The 16962-nt window shown below is 36.3% G+C and overlaps 1 protein-coding gene across 6 annotated transcripts in view; it reads left to right on the top strand.

Moving 5' to 3' along the window:
- The window catches only part of Fxr1 (FMR1 autosomal homolog 1), a 50671-nt gene that overhangs the window by 21394 nt on the left and 12315 nt on the right, over positions 1-16962 (top strand). For all 6 annotated transcript variants that reach the window (XM_021195299.2, XM_021195301.2, XM_021195305.2 and 3 more), the window contains exons 4-11: positions 5046-5117; positions 5445-5593; positions 5965-6058; positions 6629-6745; positions 8134-8304; positions 9005-9083; positions 13315-13424; positions 16054-16140. In XM_021195299.2, coding sequence (XP_021050958.1) covers positions 5046-5117; positions 5445-5593; positions 5965-6058; positions 6629-6745; positions 8134-8304; positions 9005-9083; positions 13315-13424; positions 16054-16140 — 879 coding nt within the window. The remainder of the gene's footprint in view (positions 1-5045; positions 5118-5444; positions 5594-5964; positions 6059-6628; positions 6746-8133; positions 8305-9004; positions 9084-13314; positions 13425-16053; positions 16141-16962) is intronic.

A 16962-nucleotide genomic window follows, 5' to 3' on the forward strand; every position in this document is an offset into this window, starting at 1 on the left:
GTAGTGTTACTGGAGACTTAAGTCAGAAATAGATTCATTTGTCAATGCTGCTATTTTTAGCTTTGGTGGGCTTGATCAAGTTTTTCAAAACAAAAGTTTCTTAAGCCATTACGTGATACTGCATTTGAATTTTTTGAAGAAACCTAGAATAGAATCAGTGTTAGTCACTTTCTAAAGCTAGTTTTAGTGGTTTTTTGGTTATGTATTAATGTATATATGAATTGCTTTGTGGAATACTGTAGGAATATCTAGAAAATTACAGAAAATCAAAAAATGACAAAACACAAAAATCCTACTACTTAGCACATTGTTCATAGTGTGTTTTTACTTTCTTTTCCCCACTGATGGATGAACTCATTGTGCTGCTGTTTTTGTAACTTGCTCCCTGTCTTCAGTGTTAACTATTTTTGATGAATGTGCTTGCTGTTGCTGGACATAGTGTTGCATGTGCATAATCTCTCGTACTCCTTTGAGACTACATTGGGCCATGTATAAAATCCTGTACTTCCAACCCCCCCACCTCCCCAAGTTGAAAATATTATCACAATACTATTTTATTTATTTAAACTTTCATGTTTTAGTTCTTTGAGGGTTTCGTACAAAATTTTTGATCATATTTGCTATCCCCCACCTATCTACCAAACTATCCTTTTCCCCACCCATTAAAAAACAAAAGCAAATCTTTAAGACTTAATTTATGCTTTAGGACCAAATACTCTCAGATATGATCTTCCACTGAAGAGTGGTTAGTCTCTGAAAACCACCTCTCCCCCCCCTAGCAGCTAGCAGTTGTTAATAGATCTATATCTCGGGCGGGGTTGCTTGGTCAAGAGATACTTTTTGGATTTGGTCTAGCTCGGGCTTGCACAGGTTTTGTGCAGCTGTCAAAACTGCAGTGAGTTTGTGAGTACACAGCTGCTTTGCTATGACCAGAAGATACTGTTTCATTGTAGTTATTTACTGTCTCTGGCTCTTACATTCTTTCTGACCCCTCTTCCACCATGATCCCTTGGAAAGAGCAGATACTGTTCCGTTTCAGGCTGAGCAGTCTTATATTTGCACTTTGGCTAGTTGTGGGTCTCTTGTATCACTGCCCACTGTGAACAGAATCTTTGAGAAGATGCATTGATCTGAAGAGGGTAGACTGGAAGGCTAGGGTATAAATTTTTAAATTTTCAAGAAAGTTGTAACACCTTTCTATGCTTACTTTATTTTTAAAAGAGTTTTTTTCCAGTCTCATTTTTGCCTGGTTTATAGAGCCTGGATAGTATACTAATTATTTCTCCTTGAAAAACCTAACAAGCAACTTAAAGATGGATTTATTTTGGCCCAGAATTTGTGCGGTTCATATTAGTAGGGACGGCATAGTAGCAGCAGTTTGAGGCTACTGTTCATGTTCTGTGCAGTCAGAAGAGGAGAATGCTGGTGCTCTGCTCACTTGCACCTTTGTACTCAGTCCATGATCCCAGGCCATGAGATGGTATTTCTCTTTTAGGATCAGTGTCCCCAGCTCAGTTAACCCATTCTAGAACCTCTGTTATAGACACAGCTAGAGGATTTTTCCCTAGGTGACTCTAGATCCTGTCAAGTTGACAGTACTAACCATCACAGATAGTAAAACAGCAGGTGGCTTTACTATTTTGGTTTTACACAAAGCTATGTTACAATTTTGAGTCAGTACTATGACTCAATCATCCTATCTTGTTAACTTCTACCAAAATAAGCACCATTAAGTTTAAGAGATCCATAACTGTAATTTAGATGTAGGTGGTAGTTTGAATAAGAATGGTCCTCATAGGCCCATAATATTTGAATGCTTATTTTGAAGTTGATAGAACTGTTTGAGGTAGATTAGGAGGTACTAACTTGTTGAAGGAGGTGTGTCAGTAGTGGTGTGATAGGCTTTGGGTTCCAAAAGCCCATGCAATTCCGACTTAGTTTTTTTCTCTGCTTTGTGTTTGTTGTTTCAACATGAAAGTTCTCCATTGCAATGCTTCCTGTCTTGATCATGGACTCAAAACCCTCTGGAACCTTGAGGACCCCCTGCCCCCACCCCCAGTCCCCACCTCCGAGTAAATGCTTTATTTTATAACTTTCCTTGGTCATGGTGTTTTGTCATAACAATATGAAAATAATTAATACAGTATACTATAGTAGAGTTCTTGAGAGATGTGGTGAGACCTTAGAAAATAGTGCCAAGTGACTTCTGGGTAGACAGGAACTGCCAACAGAGGTAATTAGGAGATACTCAATTATGGCAGTGATGCTGGACATTTCCATGTTAGTTTTGTTTTTTATACTTCATCAAACGTGACTTTCTCAGAATTTTCTAATATTTTTGTATGAAGGCAGAAGTTTAACTTTGGCTTTTCAAAGCTAATTCTGTTACCGTTGTTTCCCTCTTTTGGAATTCCACATCAAGGACCAAGAAAGGAAAACGTCTCAAGGTCAAAGTGTTCTCAGAAGTGTTTGGAGGACAAATTCAAGAGTTGTTTTGTTTTTCAGAACTGAGATTTTCTGTGTGTAATAGACTTGGCTGTCCTGTACTCACTTTATAGGTTAGGCTGGTATCAAATTCATAGAAAATCTGCTGGTCTCTGCCTTTTGAGAGTGCTGGGACTAAAGGTGTGACACCATGCCTGGCTGGTTTGTTTTGTTTTGTTTTGTTTTGATTTGATTTAAATCAGTTTTGTTCTTTCTAGGTGGCTTAGAATTTGAGATCTCCCTGCCTTAGTTTCCTTAGTGTTGGGATTTTAGGCTTCACATGACCCTGACCTGGTTTCTCTACTATTTTACTGTTAAGATACTATTGTAAATCTCTGGTATAAGGGGTGGGGGTGGGGCACTCTAAATCACTAACAAACTTGACAACTCATTGGTGAAGGGCTGAAGATGTTTTATTAACACAGTTTTCCCTAATCTCTGCCCAGGAATGCTTATCCTGACTTTAAACCATCTGTGACTTAGTTTTCCTAGCTGTGACAAAAACATGTCAGAGATTTGGAAATCATTGTTCCTAGATTGTTTTACTTCATTTTCCATTTCATGATTCAGTCCTAGTAAAAATTTGCTCTTTTATCACAAGTTAGATGTAATCATACTTTGTTAACTTAAAATTTTAAGGAAAAAGTTTAAGTTAAGTATGCTTTAAATATTTTATAGTAACATATTTATACAAATATAATTAGCTAGAGTTGAGTGTGTTTTAGATTCTCCTTTGCATATATAAATAATTTTAGGATGTAACAAATTTGACCATATTACATATTTGTTATTTTTGTATGTACTAATTGTAACTAATAATGAGGGCATCACAGAGATTGTTATGTTTGCTCACATGTTTTATTTTTAATTAAACATACAATTCCATGGTATGGATGTATCCAAAACTGAGATCAGAATTGCTTCTTTTACAACAAAAAGCAGTAATGTGCTTATGCCAAATCTTTTTAAGAGGGTCACTTGTTAGGGAGAGTGGCTTAGTGAGAAGAGTACTGATTGCACAAGTGAAGACTTCGGGTGACAACGCTAGCATGCACCTTAATCCCAGCTTCTCACTGGGTCGGTGGGGAGAGGAGACAGGTACTCACTTGTCACCAATCTCTCTAAAAGAAATGGGAGTTCTAGGTTCAGAGAGAGCTTCTGTGTCAGAGAGTAATAGAGAAGAACACTTGGCATACATACCACAGAAACACAGAATTAGAAAAGCTGTGTATGTATGTATGTATGTATGTATGTATGTATGTATGTATGTATGTGTGTTCTGTTTGTGAAGGTTATTTATGAAAAGAAAAGAACACACTTTACATATGTTCTACTCCTGAATGATATGCTCAGTCCTGTATTTGATAGTCTTATGAAATGCATTTTTTTCTTTATGAATGTTCTTTTAAATCTTGGATTTTTGCAGATTAGTAGAGGGTAGCTGACATTCTTTGAATATTCTTCTAGGATAGATAGGAAGGCTTGTTGATTTACTGGGTAATTGGAAGGGATCATGGACAGCCAAATGGAAGGTTTAGGGATGAGAGCCCAGCAATCAGAACTTCAGTAATAAGTTCTACTCACAAGAGGCTGAGTAATTAATAGACAGGTGACTGATTGTGCCTGCCAGGTTAGTCAAGCCAACCTTCAGGATAAGGATTTCACAGATTCAAATACAGAAACAGAACAACTATCTGAATTGTGATGTTTTCTGTTTTAGTCCAAATAGTTGAAATTACAAAAATGGCCTGCAGAAGTACAGGCAGGAGGATCAGGGATTCAGGTCAACACTGTTACTGATATAAACAGTTCGGTGCAGCCTGAGCTATTAGCGACGTCTGAAACAAAGCAAACAACAACAAAATATAGTAAAATGTAAAAACCACTTTTTGTTGTTTTTGTAAGATATGTTTACTATGTTAGATGAACTGAGTGTGTCTTATGTTTTACTTTTCAGGTAAACACATTGTGCTTCATGTTTTTAACAGTTGGTGGTCATGAGCCACCTTATTTTAAAAATTGTAATATTTTGAAATTTAATATTTAAAATTTTAAATAATATTTTTAATTCTTCAAAACAATATCTAATTTTGATGAGCAGTGTTGGCACATGTTATACATTTTTTTTTTTAAGATTTATTTATTTATTTGTTATATGTGTGTACACTGTAGCTGTCTTCAGACACTCCAGAAGAGGGCATCAGATTTTTGTTACAGATGGTTGTGAGCCACCATGTGGTTGCTGGGATTTGGACTCAGGACCTTTGGAAGAGCAGTCGGTGCTCTTAAACTCTGAGCCATCTCACCAGCCCCATGTTATACATATTTTAATAGTTGCCTTGTAAGAAGCATTTCTTTAAATTTATTTATAACTATTTAAATAGTTATTTGTTAAGATAGATTTCTAAAAACTGTTACTCAGGCTTTCAGCCTTAAAGTGCATTTCTCTTTTGCTTATTTCAGTAATAACATTTGGTTGAGTTCAATTAGATTTTACATTTACATTTTTAATGTCAAAATCTTACGGGATGGATAGATAACGGGATATTTTTGCTCCTCAGGTATATTCAAGAGCAAATGACCAAGAGCCATGTGGATGGTGGCTGGCTAAAGTTCGGATGATGAAAGGAGAGGTGAGTGTTTTCCAAGGAGGCACCCTAACTCTGAATTGCTGTGTCCGCCATCTCCGATAGAGTTAGTCTGTTGTTAACACATTCACTATACTGTTAATTTCAATTTTGTTTTTATTGCCAAACACCAAGGATTCTTTCTAGACGTATTCCTCAAGGCTATATGACTATAAAGGTTCATGCTTGTAAACATTTGTAATTTGGCTTATGAAAATGATGTTGATAATATTAAGGTATGCTTAGTGTTTGTACATAGTGGGGATTCTAGAACATCGTCTGAAGGTCAGTACTTTGGTTCACATGAGCTTTTAAAAGAATTTTGTCTTTTAGTTTTATGTCATTGAATATGCTGCTTGCGATGCCACTTACAATGAAATAGTCACATTTGAACGACTTCGGCCTGTCAATCAAAATAAAACTGTCAAAAAAAATACCTTCTTTAAGTGCACAGTGGATGTTCCTGAAGATTTGAGAGAAGCGTAAGTAATTTTATTGAATTGTTTATAAGCTGAGATCTTTTAGTCTACAAAACAATGTCGTTCTTCAGTCAGCCAATCAGAACCTTACAGAGTAAATAAAGGGCGGGGAGATACTCACTCATCTTTGATAGGACAGTGTTTGATTTCCACCACTACAATTGGGTGACTCAGACCCCAGGGTTTCTGATGCCTCTGGTTGGCACTTGGACTCAAGTGTGTATAACTGTCACAAAAGACACATAATTAGGAATACTAAAGTAAGCAGTAAAAAAAAAAAACTTTGAAATTGTAATAGGCACTATCAAACTGAGGTTGCATTATGCTCTTCCTAATTTAATCCATTACTGAAATCTTAAATCCATTCTCTCTAGGTGTGCTAATGAAAATGCCCATAAAGATTTTAAGAAAGCAGTAGGAGCGTGCAGAATCTTTTATCATCCTGAAACTACCCAGTTAATGATACTGGTAAGATAAGACCATATTTTAAGTTAATTAATGACCAGCCGTATTATTAGGTGTTTCTTAAGCTATAATGTTTATAATGAATTTACTTTTAATAATAGGTTTTTGTTTGTTTTTAAGCTATGTTTTCTCTCCTTTAGTAAGCTAGAAACAAATGTTTTGGCTTGGTTTTGGTTTTGGCTGACTTTTTGATAAAACTACCCCCAGCTAGCTGTGACTAACAAGTAGCAGTCCTGTAGTGTCAGTCTGCCATGGGTTGAGATTAAAGGTGGGCTATCATGCCTGGCTCACAAGATATTTATTGGTCTCCATGACACCTTGAGATCCTTAATGTATAAAATCCTTGATTTTTTTTTTTTTTTCTTTTTTCCCCTGCTAACACACATTCTGAGCAGCAGATAGATGTAAGTTTAGCAGATTAGAAAGGAAAGTAAGATTATGTTTGAGAGAGAATTTAGGATGAAAATAAATAAGCTGCAGGTAGGAATCAAAGATGGCTTCTTTTAAATGATTTTCATTTTGGAATTATTTGGAAAAATTAAGTTTTTGAGTGATTAACATGTTCCTTTATAGTCGGCCAGTGAAGCGACTGTGAAGAGAGTAAATATCTTAAGTGATATGCATTTGAGAAGTATTCGGACGAAGTTGATGCTTATGTCCAGAAATGAAGAGGCCACAAAGCATTTAGAAGTAAGTTGGTTTGTCTTTTGTGTCTCACACTTTCCTGTGTCTCAAATTACATACATGTCTTGTAACAATAGAAAGCCACCTAAGGCCTGTTTCTATGGCTAATACCAAGAGTCCTTAAGAAAATTAATTTTCTGTTTTACTTTTGCCAAACCTAACATTTCATTGTGCTAAGTGCTGCTTAGCTTTCTTTTGGGGGCTTAGAAGATTAGTAACTGGGCATACCCAGAAAAACTACTTATTTCTCTTTATTCTGCCTCTAATTTGTTTTTTTTTTTTTTTTTTTTTTTCCCTACCCTGTCACCTGTGGGATGTGACCTTAGTTTGTGGTAGCAGTTGTCCTATACAGGAAAGAGCATACTTTCCAGAGGCTGGCACTGCTGGCTGCCGTGGCAGTGCTCTGTCCCTGTACCTACTTGTCCACTGCTACTGTGATGACAGCCTTCCCAACCGAGGGAGCGCGCACACACACACACTTGACCCTGGAGAAATTGAGAGGCTTTATAACTCAGATTTGTGACTGCCCTTACTTAGATGTTCTGAACAGTCTAAACTGTGTTTTGAAACAGCCATCTGAGCTGGTATCTAATTCATGAAAATAATTTTAGAATTAGTTTCCTGTGACTAGAATTAAATAGACTGAGATTATTTTTCTTCAATTTTATGATGACTTTCCTTTATTCTGTAAGAGAGTCTGCTGACCTTGTTAAACTTAGGTTCTTTTGTCTTGACTTTAAACATAAATGCAATATACTCAAAATCGACTACCTTTGTCTAGCTCATTAACGTTAACATATTTAGCCTTGGTCAATCTCCAAAACTTGTCATATTAAAAACTGAAACTCTCTGAACAGCAGCTTCCTATATCCCCCTCCCTTTAGATAGACCCCATAGTTACTGTTGCTGGTTTGTTTGTTTGAGACTGGCATGTAATGCTTGATTACCCCGCCACCATGCCCAGTAACATTTCCCCAAGCACTGAGGCACTGAGGCACCTTCCAGGACTTTGCTTATGCTAGGGAAGCTGTCAGCACGTTGTTGGTGGTTTTTTTTTTTTTTTTTTTTTTTTTTTTTTTTTTAAAAAAAAAAAAAAAAAAACAACTGATAACTGTTTCCATCATTGTAAGTGATGTTAGTATTTTCTGACTGACTTAATCCTCTTAGGACAGTAATGTGAATGTTGTTGACTTTCATTCATGCCACCTACGCCACTTTCCTCTTTTGGCTGTGTGTGACTAGCACACATGTTGTTTATGCATTAGTTGTTGATTTGGATTTTCCCCTCTACTTCTTGATTATTTTGAATGATGGTGAACATCAGGGTTGGGTTTTTTTGTTTGTTTTTTAAAGTTTTACAAAAGAAAAATTCCTAATTTCTCTCTTTTCCCTAGTGCACAAAACAACTTGCAGCAGCTTTTCATGAAGAATTTGTTGTGAGAGAAGATTTAATGGGCCTGGCAATAGGAACGCATGGTAGTAACATACAGCAAGCTAGGAAGGTTCCTGGAGTTACTGCCATCGAGTTAGATGAAGACACCGGAACATTTAGAATCTATGGAGAGGTAAGTTGTCTGCTTCTTGCCTTTGGTCACTTAATTTGGCATTTTAGCTGTCTGTTTCATCATATTTTTTTCTGTAATTTTATTTTTCAGTTTTGAGATAAGAATTCACATAACATAATGTTTATTTCTGAACTCTTCAGAAGTAGCCAGTGTAGCATCATTAGGAGGAGAGGCTTTGAACTGTACTGCCTAGAGTAGAAATTTACTGAACTTTTTTCCTGTTGTATAATGATGATGGTGTTTACCGTATAGTTCATGAAGATTTATTTTTAAACTATGTTTAAGGAACAAGATATTAAATAATCTTATCAGTAGGTCTTTTTAAAAAATGTGTCTCTGGACAAGCAAAGCAACTTTGTCTTATGACCAGGATGTTGCTATGTAGAACAAGCTCGCCTCACATGAGGAAAGGTGATCTTCTTCCTCCTGAGCTCAGTGCATGACTGACCTACCGTGTCCAGCTTAAAGCTGTAACTCTTTTCTGTTTTGTGGGGCTGGGAAGAGAGAGCCCTGGGCTTTTGTACAAGGCAGGCAAGCGCTTCTCACTGAGTTATCTAACAAACAACCTAACCTGAACTTGGAGTAGACTGAGCAGAACTTGTATCATACTATTACAATTAAGAATTTGCTTCCTTTTTATATATTTTGGGCTTGGTGTTGCTTTAAAATGTTACCAGGAGTTTGTCTCTCCTCCATCCAGAGTGCTGAGGCTGTAAAAAAAGCGAGAGGTTTCTTGGAATTTGTGGAAGATTTTATTCAAGTTCCCAGGAATCTTGTTGGTAGGTACTTGTATAAAAGTTAAATGAATATTGTAAATGTAAGTTAATTTATTTAATTGGATGCTAGTTTTATCATTTGTTTACCTTAGTGTAATATGAGTTGTTAGCCTGTATTGTTTTTTGTGAAAGATTTTATGTGACTTGTAACTTTATGTCTTCTATCTAGAAAGGAAGATGTATTTGTTCTGTGTCATTAATAAGACCCATAATTCCTGTAATGATTTGTTGTTAAAGGTTTCCTTAAATCTTCTCCTTTGGGCCCTTTATTATTTCCTGTTTAATGTCTTCTTTTTTTCATTTATATGTCCATCAAAATTATGATGGTGAAGGTCTTCCAGTATCTGTGATAATTGTTTTCTTCTTCTTAGAGTGAAAATTAAAGTAAATTTGGGCTAATAATAGAGTAATAAACTTCTTTCTATTTATTAGGCCCTGAATAAATTAGTTGTGGCAAAAGCATAGAATAAGGGTAAAAAGTCTTGGGGAGGAGAAAGGATGTAGGAGGGACGCTTACATTGTTACCGCCATCAGTGATAATTAATGGTGTTCATGACGTATATGTTGGCAGTTTTGAGTTTTCAGTGGTTGAACTTACTTTGGGTATGTTAATTAATGAAGCTGCTGTTGCTGTGCCCTCTGATTTTGGTTTCGTGTCTTTGAGAGGCTGAGGGTCATACTATACTCAGGGCTTCATGTGCTGTACTGAATGGTGTCATGCCTCTTTGGTTAGTTAGTTTGTTTATGCTATTTGATGGAGAGAGGAAGACTTTGGTTAAGAACTTAGTGATTCTCCAAAATTGTAAATGTAAAATTAAGTGTTAACATAATAGGGAGGAATTTGCTAGCAAGTCATGCAGTTTTGTTTCCTTTGTCTCCTTGTTTATTGACCCTAGGGAATTTCACTATCTATATAGTATTTCTCATATCCTGTAAAATAAAATTGGAAAAGATATAAAACACTTACCTTTTTTTGTTTGTTTGTTTTGCTTTTTTGCTTTTTTTGTTTTTGTTTTTCGAGACAGGGTTTCTCTGTGTAGCCCTGGCTGGCCTGGAACTCACTCTGTAGACCAGGCTGGCCTCAACTCAGAAATTCGCCTACCTCTGCCTCCTGAGTGCTGGGATTAAAGGCGCGCACCACCACTCCCGGCTAAAACACTTACCTTCTTAAAGATACTTGTTTGAACACTGAAGGGGTTGTGTAGGGCTGCAGGCATGTGGCTCGGTGGGTAAAAAGCTAGTTTTCCAACCTGAGCTCAGTTTGTTTGGACTTGTATACAAAGCCTTTGGTAGCAAGTACATCTTTAGCCTTGTTGTAGTAGGGAGGCAGATCCTGCCAGATAATAGCCAGCTAGTCGGCCTGGGAATAAATGGGTACTGGGTTAAGAGAGAGAGTCTGTCTCAACCCAGTCAAGAAACAAACAAATAATAAAAAAGGCAAGGACAAATAAAGAAAAATACCCAAAGTTGACCTTTGGCTTCCACATGGGGAGTTCACACAGGAAAAATGGTTAATAGCAGAAAAATTTGTTTCTTATAATTCTGCTACTAACAGTTATGTAGAAGGCTTTTTGGTTCATTTAAGTAGCTGTGATATTGACAGTTAATACAAATTCTGTTAGTTTATGGTATGCCATTGATCACTACATAATGCTTTATGTGATGAGTTAAGATAATAAAATTGAATATTACATAATTTTAATAAACATGAAAATGCAAAACTTTGTTAAAAGATTGTTGTTGGAAAAAAAGAACTTTTGAATTTCTAAATCTATTTGCACACAATCCTGAGCTCTCTGTCTGGGTAAAGGTGAGAGAACTATGAGGCAGTTTCTCTATGTACATCTGTATGAGTTTTGGGAATTAATTTTAGGTTGCCAGACTTGTGCGGCAAGTGTTTTTACGAGCTGAGACAACTTGCTGCCCTATCATACATAATAATTTTACTATCCTGCTATTTTTCTCCTTTTCTTCTCCACCTTCCAGGATTAGGGTTTGAACCCAGGGCCTTGCCCATGTTAGGTAGGCCTTCTACCACTGAACCATACTCCAGCTACAAGAGCTGCTTTTGAAAATGTTTGTTGTGCTCTTTAAGTCAGTTATTCACATAGATGAAGTGCTAAGATTTTGGTAGCTATTCTGTAGAACATTGTTTAACTGAACTGGGCTTTTTCACTAGTAAAAAGTGATTTGGTGGTGGTTTTGTAAAAAGGAAATCAAGATTCGTACTGCTTAATTCTACAAAGATAAACCTTGTTTTTTTTTAGATTTTGTAGTATTAATAATGAATAAAAATCCCTGATATTTCAGAGATAAGGAAATCGGATATCTTTGTAGTTCTGGTTCTTTATCTAGTTACCAATGCAAAGAGGGGAATCCATGCTATGTATCTTTGTCCACTCTCCTGTCTTGTTTGGCTTTTGTGATTTGAGTTGCTTATGTGCTCTTTAGAAGAAAGCATGCATTTAGCAGGAGCAACTTCACAGTGCTGAAACTGTGGTGCTTCTGTTGCTTGTCAAGTATAGTAATACCATATTTTCCTCCAAAATACTTGATGGGTTAAGCAGTCTTTTGAAAAATATATGTTCTTAATCCAAATGAAAGAGGAGACCTGAGGAGTAAGAGGGAATGAGGACCACTTGGTGGGTAAGTTAAGAGAGGGTGGATCACTTTCTATGTTTGAGGCATTCTAGTGTTTGATCATTCCCACCTGTCCAAAATCAAAACAGTATTTCTTGAACACTGATTTGAATGACAATGGATCAAACCCATTCACTTCTTAGAAGAAGCCTTTAATCACTTCTTTACTTTGTCCCTTCAACATTATACTCAATGCTCAATTTATACTACAGGTCTGCTTCAGTTTGTCAATATGCTCTGGAATTTAAACTGTGGAAATGATCATTTAAAATATTGAAGGTCTCTGGTGGGACTAAGTAAGACTTGAAGGTAGGTCCCTGCCAAGGACCCAGAAGGGTGATGGATGCTTAACTCACCACTGGTATAGTTCCAAGAAGCAAGTGAACAAGAGTCTGGGGGAAGGGCTTATGTCCCATCAACCTCATTTGTTTTCTGAAAAGACATTTGCTTATTTTAGCAGGTTGGAGGATGAAGCTGCTGCTTAAGCTTCATTGTGTAATCTTTGAAGGTTGCTTTTGACATGCTGCTGCTAGGGCTTCTCTGAGAAGACCCAGTCATGTGACCTCTGATGTCTGTTCTAACCGCCTCAGTTGCTGCTCTTTACATTGAGGCTTACTGATGGGGAAGGGGTTTGAGAAGAGGTTGGAAAATCCCATTAGAAGAATGTGTTTATGCTCTACCACTCGGATTACTGTTGTCACTATTCGTTATGTAACAGAAACTGTTCTTTCAAGCACACATGACAGACTTATTTTATCTCCTTTCACCCAAAATTCTAGCTGTTTTGTAAATGGCTTTAAAAATAAAACAAAACTGTGATGTTGATTTGGCTGTTGCAAGGCTGCTGCTACTTAATAGGGGAATTTTGCTGTTACTTATATCCCAAGAATATACCAAATACTTGAGTTAATCGTTGAGTCTTTGGGTTAAGCTTTATCATAGGGAAGGAGCACCTCCATGTTACCTTTGGAGTTTTTCTTTTAAGTACTATATATTTAATAACTGCTGTTTGAAAGACTTTAACAGGTCAAGTCTGAAGGTATGAATTTTGTATCATTTTACAGTATATCATTCTTAGCAAGACAGGTTATACATGCTATATACACTTATGTAAATCTATATACTACTTAAAAAACTTGTAATATTTTTGCTTGCAAGAACATACACACATGGATGTGTGTACACATATGTATGAACGAGATGAAAAAAAGTGATATGGGTAATAGCCATAGAATTGCTTAATAGCCATAGAATTGCTTTCTCTTATAGTTCATGGGCAGGGCAGGAATTTGAAATGGAGTGGAGTTTATATTTTAAAGTATTAGAAATGGCTTGAATGTTTAAAACTGTTGAGGCATGGGAATTCTCTTGCTTGTGAATTGCATTGGTCTACTGAAGTCAGTAACCTTTAGGCATATATGCCAGAGAAAATTTCAGACCAGAGACTGCTCCTTTAGCAGTCTTTAGGTGAGGATATTGAAAGTAAAAACAATCATCTTTGCTTGGTGGTTATCATTTGATAGGAAAGTAATACATAATCTACGTTGGTATGGATAACAAACCAATTTTAACTTATTGTTTTCTTTTACTAAAGGAAAAGTAATTGGAAAAAATGGCAAAGTTATTCAGGAAATAGTGGATAAATCTGGTGTGGTTCGAGTAAGAATTGAAGGAGACAATGAAAATAAACTACCTAGAGAAGATGTAAGTGTTTAATGCAGTTTATTTGCCTATTTTGTAAGCTTTACAGTTAGTTTCCAATACTGTGGATATTCTTGTTTTTGAAAATTCTATTTCTTTGGACTTTTATTTTACATACTTAAAATAATCTTTCAGTTTTGTGCACTATGTGGCTTCTTAGTTGATCTGTCAGTACTTGAACCAACTCCTACAAACGTTTCTGCATAAAACTTTTTTTTTTTTTTTTCTTTTTGGGTCCTCCCTCTTTTTCTGTGTTTGAGTACTGTGCATGCATGCATGTGTATCATGTGCATGGCTTCTGCCTGTGGAGGTTATAAGGTACTGGATCCCCTGGTATTGGAGTTATTAATGGCTGTCAGCTGTTTGACTTTGCTGGGAAGCAGAACCAGGTCCTTTGTGAGGAAAAAAATGCTCATAACCACTGAGCTATCAAGCTTCATCTTAGATCATTTTTACTCTTTGAGTATAAAGCTGCAGAATTTGATGTTCAGAAGCAATTCGTGATTGCTCCTTGGGCTTTCTGTAGAATCTAAAGGCATTGAACATTCCTTGATTGGCATGCGTTGTTTCATGTTGCTATTCTGTTTTGTCCTTTCTGAAACTGCTTTCTCTGTCCTTTTTCATGTTGATATTTTGCTTACAGTTGTTATTAAGTACTTAAACATTAAGATGTTTATATCTGTGGGTTTTGTGGTCAGCTTGGTATAGCTGATGTGGGGTTTTAAAGCCTGAAAATGAGCCAAGGGTTATCCCTAAAATTATCAAGCAGAATGCGACACTACACAACTTCCTTCAGTTTTTCAATATAGAATTGTTTGGAGAATTTGCTAACTCTTGGAAAGTCAGTCTTTTAATAGAGAAAAGTTATAGACATTTAACTCAGATCAGTGTCTTGAAACCAAGTATTGGATGTCCCAAGATGCCTACAGCAGATAGCACTTCTTTATTTCTTTGTATTACTTAGTTGAGGTACACTAAGCCCATACATTACATAGGGCTGCAGTTGAATATTTGATGAGTAAGGGGTTTGGTTATGTAAGACTGTTCCTTTCTGTCAACACAAGCTGCTTGGTTTCATTCTTAATACTATGTGGGAGTGCCTACCTCATATACTGCTCTAATGTGTAAAGTTTTTCCTTTGAAACTTTTTGTGGGGTTGAGACAAGTAACATGGTTCAGTATAAAAGTACACACACACACACACACACACACACACNCACGCACGCACGCACGCACGCATTCCTATCTGTTTGCTATTTTCTTAGTACACCATCAGAACTTTATTCTTGTTTTGTTACCTTCGGTAGTTGAAATTGCAGTCAGTGGAGATTTCTGTACTGGATCCTTAGTCACTGCCCTGGTATTTTTGTCTACTTAACCTGCTATATCTAAATATGTCACCTGTGTTAGAATTTTTTACAAAATTACTTTGAAAATACATTCATATTTATAACTGAAAAGTATTGAGCTAGTCTGTTTAAAAAACTTTGGAACCATATTTTGAGAGGAGAAATGGGAATTGACAGGGAATTTAAATTGGCAGTAGAAAGCTGAAGTGTTTATAAGGCAGAAAATCTTGAGTTAGCCATTTTAGTTTGCTTTTTAAAAAGTAATTTTTAAAAAATTATTTTGTGTGCATTTATGTATGTACCTGGTACCCTTGGAGATCAGAATAAGGCATCGGATCCCTTGAAATTTTGAGTTAAATATGGTTGTAAACCACCATTTGGGCACTGGGATCTTAACAGTTGAGCTGTCTCTTTATCCCCCTTTGGTGCCTTGTTCTGAAATTTAACCAGATAAACATCAGTTTGGGATTATTGTTCAGTGTTTATTTTTGTGTCTGGGTATCTGCTCTTCAGTGATCTCATTATCCTTATACTGTGTAAATTATAATGCTCTGCAGTCAGAATATCCTTACTTTTTTCTATTTGAATGTGTGTATATGTTTTTGTGTGCACATGTGACATGTCGGCACTTGTGTGTTTGCCATTGTTTGTGAAGGCAAGCACAACTGCAGAAGCTGTTTCTGTTCTACTTGGTGAGTTCCAGGTTCCATTGGGCTTGGTGGCAAGTTCCCATTCCCACTAGGCCTGAGAATGTCTTTTAATGGGCAGAAATACATGACACTTGGTCTTTTTGCTTTTTTCCCCCTTTAGATACTGTTTTATATTGAACTAACAATTCCCTTGCTTCAACTTCCAAGAACTAAAATTATAGGCATGTGCCACCATACTCAAGGTCTTATCTGAGCACTTATGGGGATAAATTGTCTAATATGTGTTTGGTGTTTGTTTTTTTCTTTTTCTTTTTTCTCTCTTTTCTTTTTATTAATACTTTTAAAGCTGTGCCTATTACGATCATTTTTCTAGTCTGAAAGACCATGGTCAGTTTGAGTATTTTGTTTTAAAAGTGGTTTGTATTCTTGAAACATAACATTGACTAAAAACCAGAAAACGTAGCACAAACTGATTTTTTTTTTTTTTTTTTTTTTTTTTGCAAACTGAAATTAAATTTTAGCACAAATGAGGCATTGAAAAAAATCTCTACATTTCATATTAATTACTGTGTGTTGGAAAAAATCTTAATTATATATTTGTGTTAAATTGAGGACATTGTGTTTTTTTTACAGGGAATGGTTCCATTTGTATTTGTTGGCACTAAAGAAAGTATTGGAAATGTGCAAGTTCTTCTAGAGTATCACATCGCTTACTTAAAGGTATGGATGCAGCTCACTTGGTATTCATGTGTGCATTTTCTGCTGCATTTTCTGTGTGAATGTTGTATACTTAATACAGGCAAGGTCAAGGTATCCACATGTTGAATATTCTTGTTTATTATGGTAATGTTTGGGGGTAATTAAATATTTTTAAGTTTTGCCCCATTATTTGTTAAGAACTTAAGAATAAAATGTTCTTTGCCCTTAGAATTTTGCATGGGAGGGGAGAATCTTTAGGTCCCCCCTAAAAAGACCATTCTTCATGTTCAGCATTTATAGTAACTACTAGGGCCAGTTTCTGCTTTCAAGTTTTAGCCATCTGCACACAAGGTGAAATTGGGCCTCTTTGATAACCCTGATATTATTTGAGTCAGCTACCTTGCCCCCAATACGCTGCGTTCCATCAATTTTGAGGGAGGAGTGAGTTGCTGGTGATGCAAACAGAGCCAAGTGCGTGGTAAACAGAACAGGCATCAGCTTCTGGGTTTCATCTACCCTCAGCCCCATTTGTTAATTTCAGTTTAAACACAGTACACAAGGGTTACAGAAAATGGAGTGGCTACCAGTAAGTGTCATAGTTTTTTGTTCTTTTCCTCTTCATCATTTTTATTTTTGTTGTTGTTGTTGTTCATAGTAATAGTCCTAAACTGCTACCTACTTGTAGTATATTTTCCTTCTACTCTCTGATCTCATTGTTGTACATATATTTTGAAAAGCACAATTGATAATGCCATTTAAGTTTTATCCGTCCTGGCCTTGTAAGCAAATGCTTTTTTATCTTCTGTAGTCTTCTAGCCATTAGCTCTGTTTAGATTGGTTACC

This window comes from Mus pahari, chromosome 4 (assembly GCF_900095145.1).
Source record: "Mus pahari chromosome 4, PAHARI_EIJ_v1.1, whole genome shotgun sequence".
Classification (NCBI taxonomy): domain Eukaryota; kingdom Metazoa; phylum Chordata; class Mammalia; order Rodentia; family Muridae; genus Mus; species Mus pahari.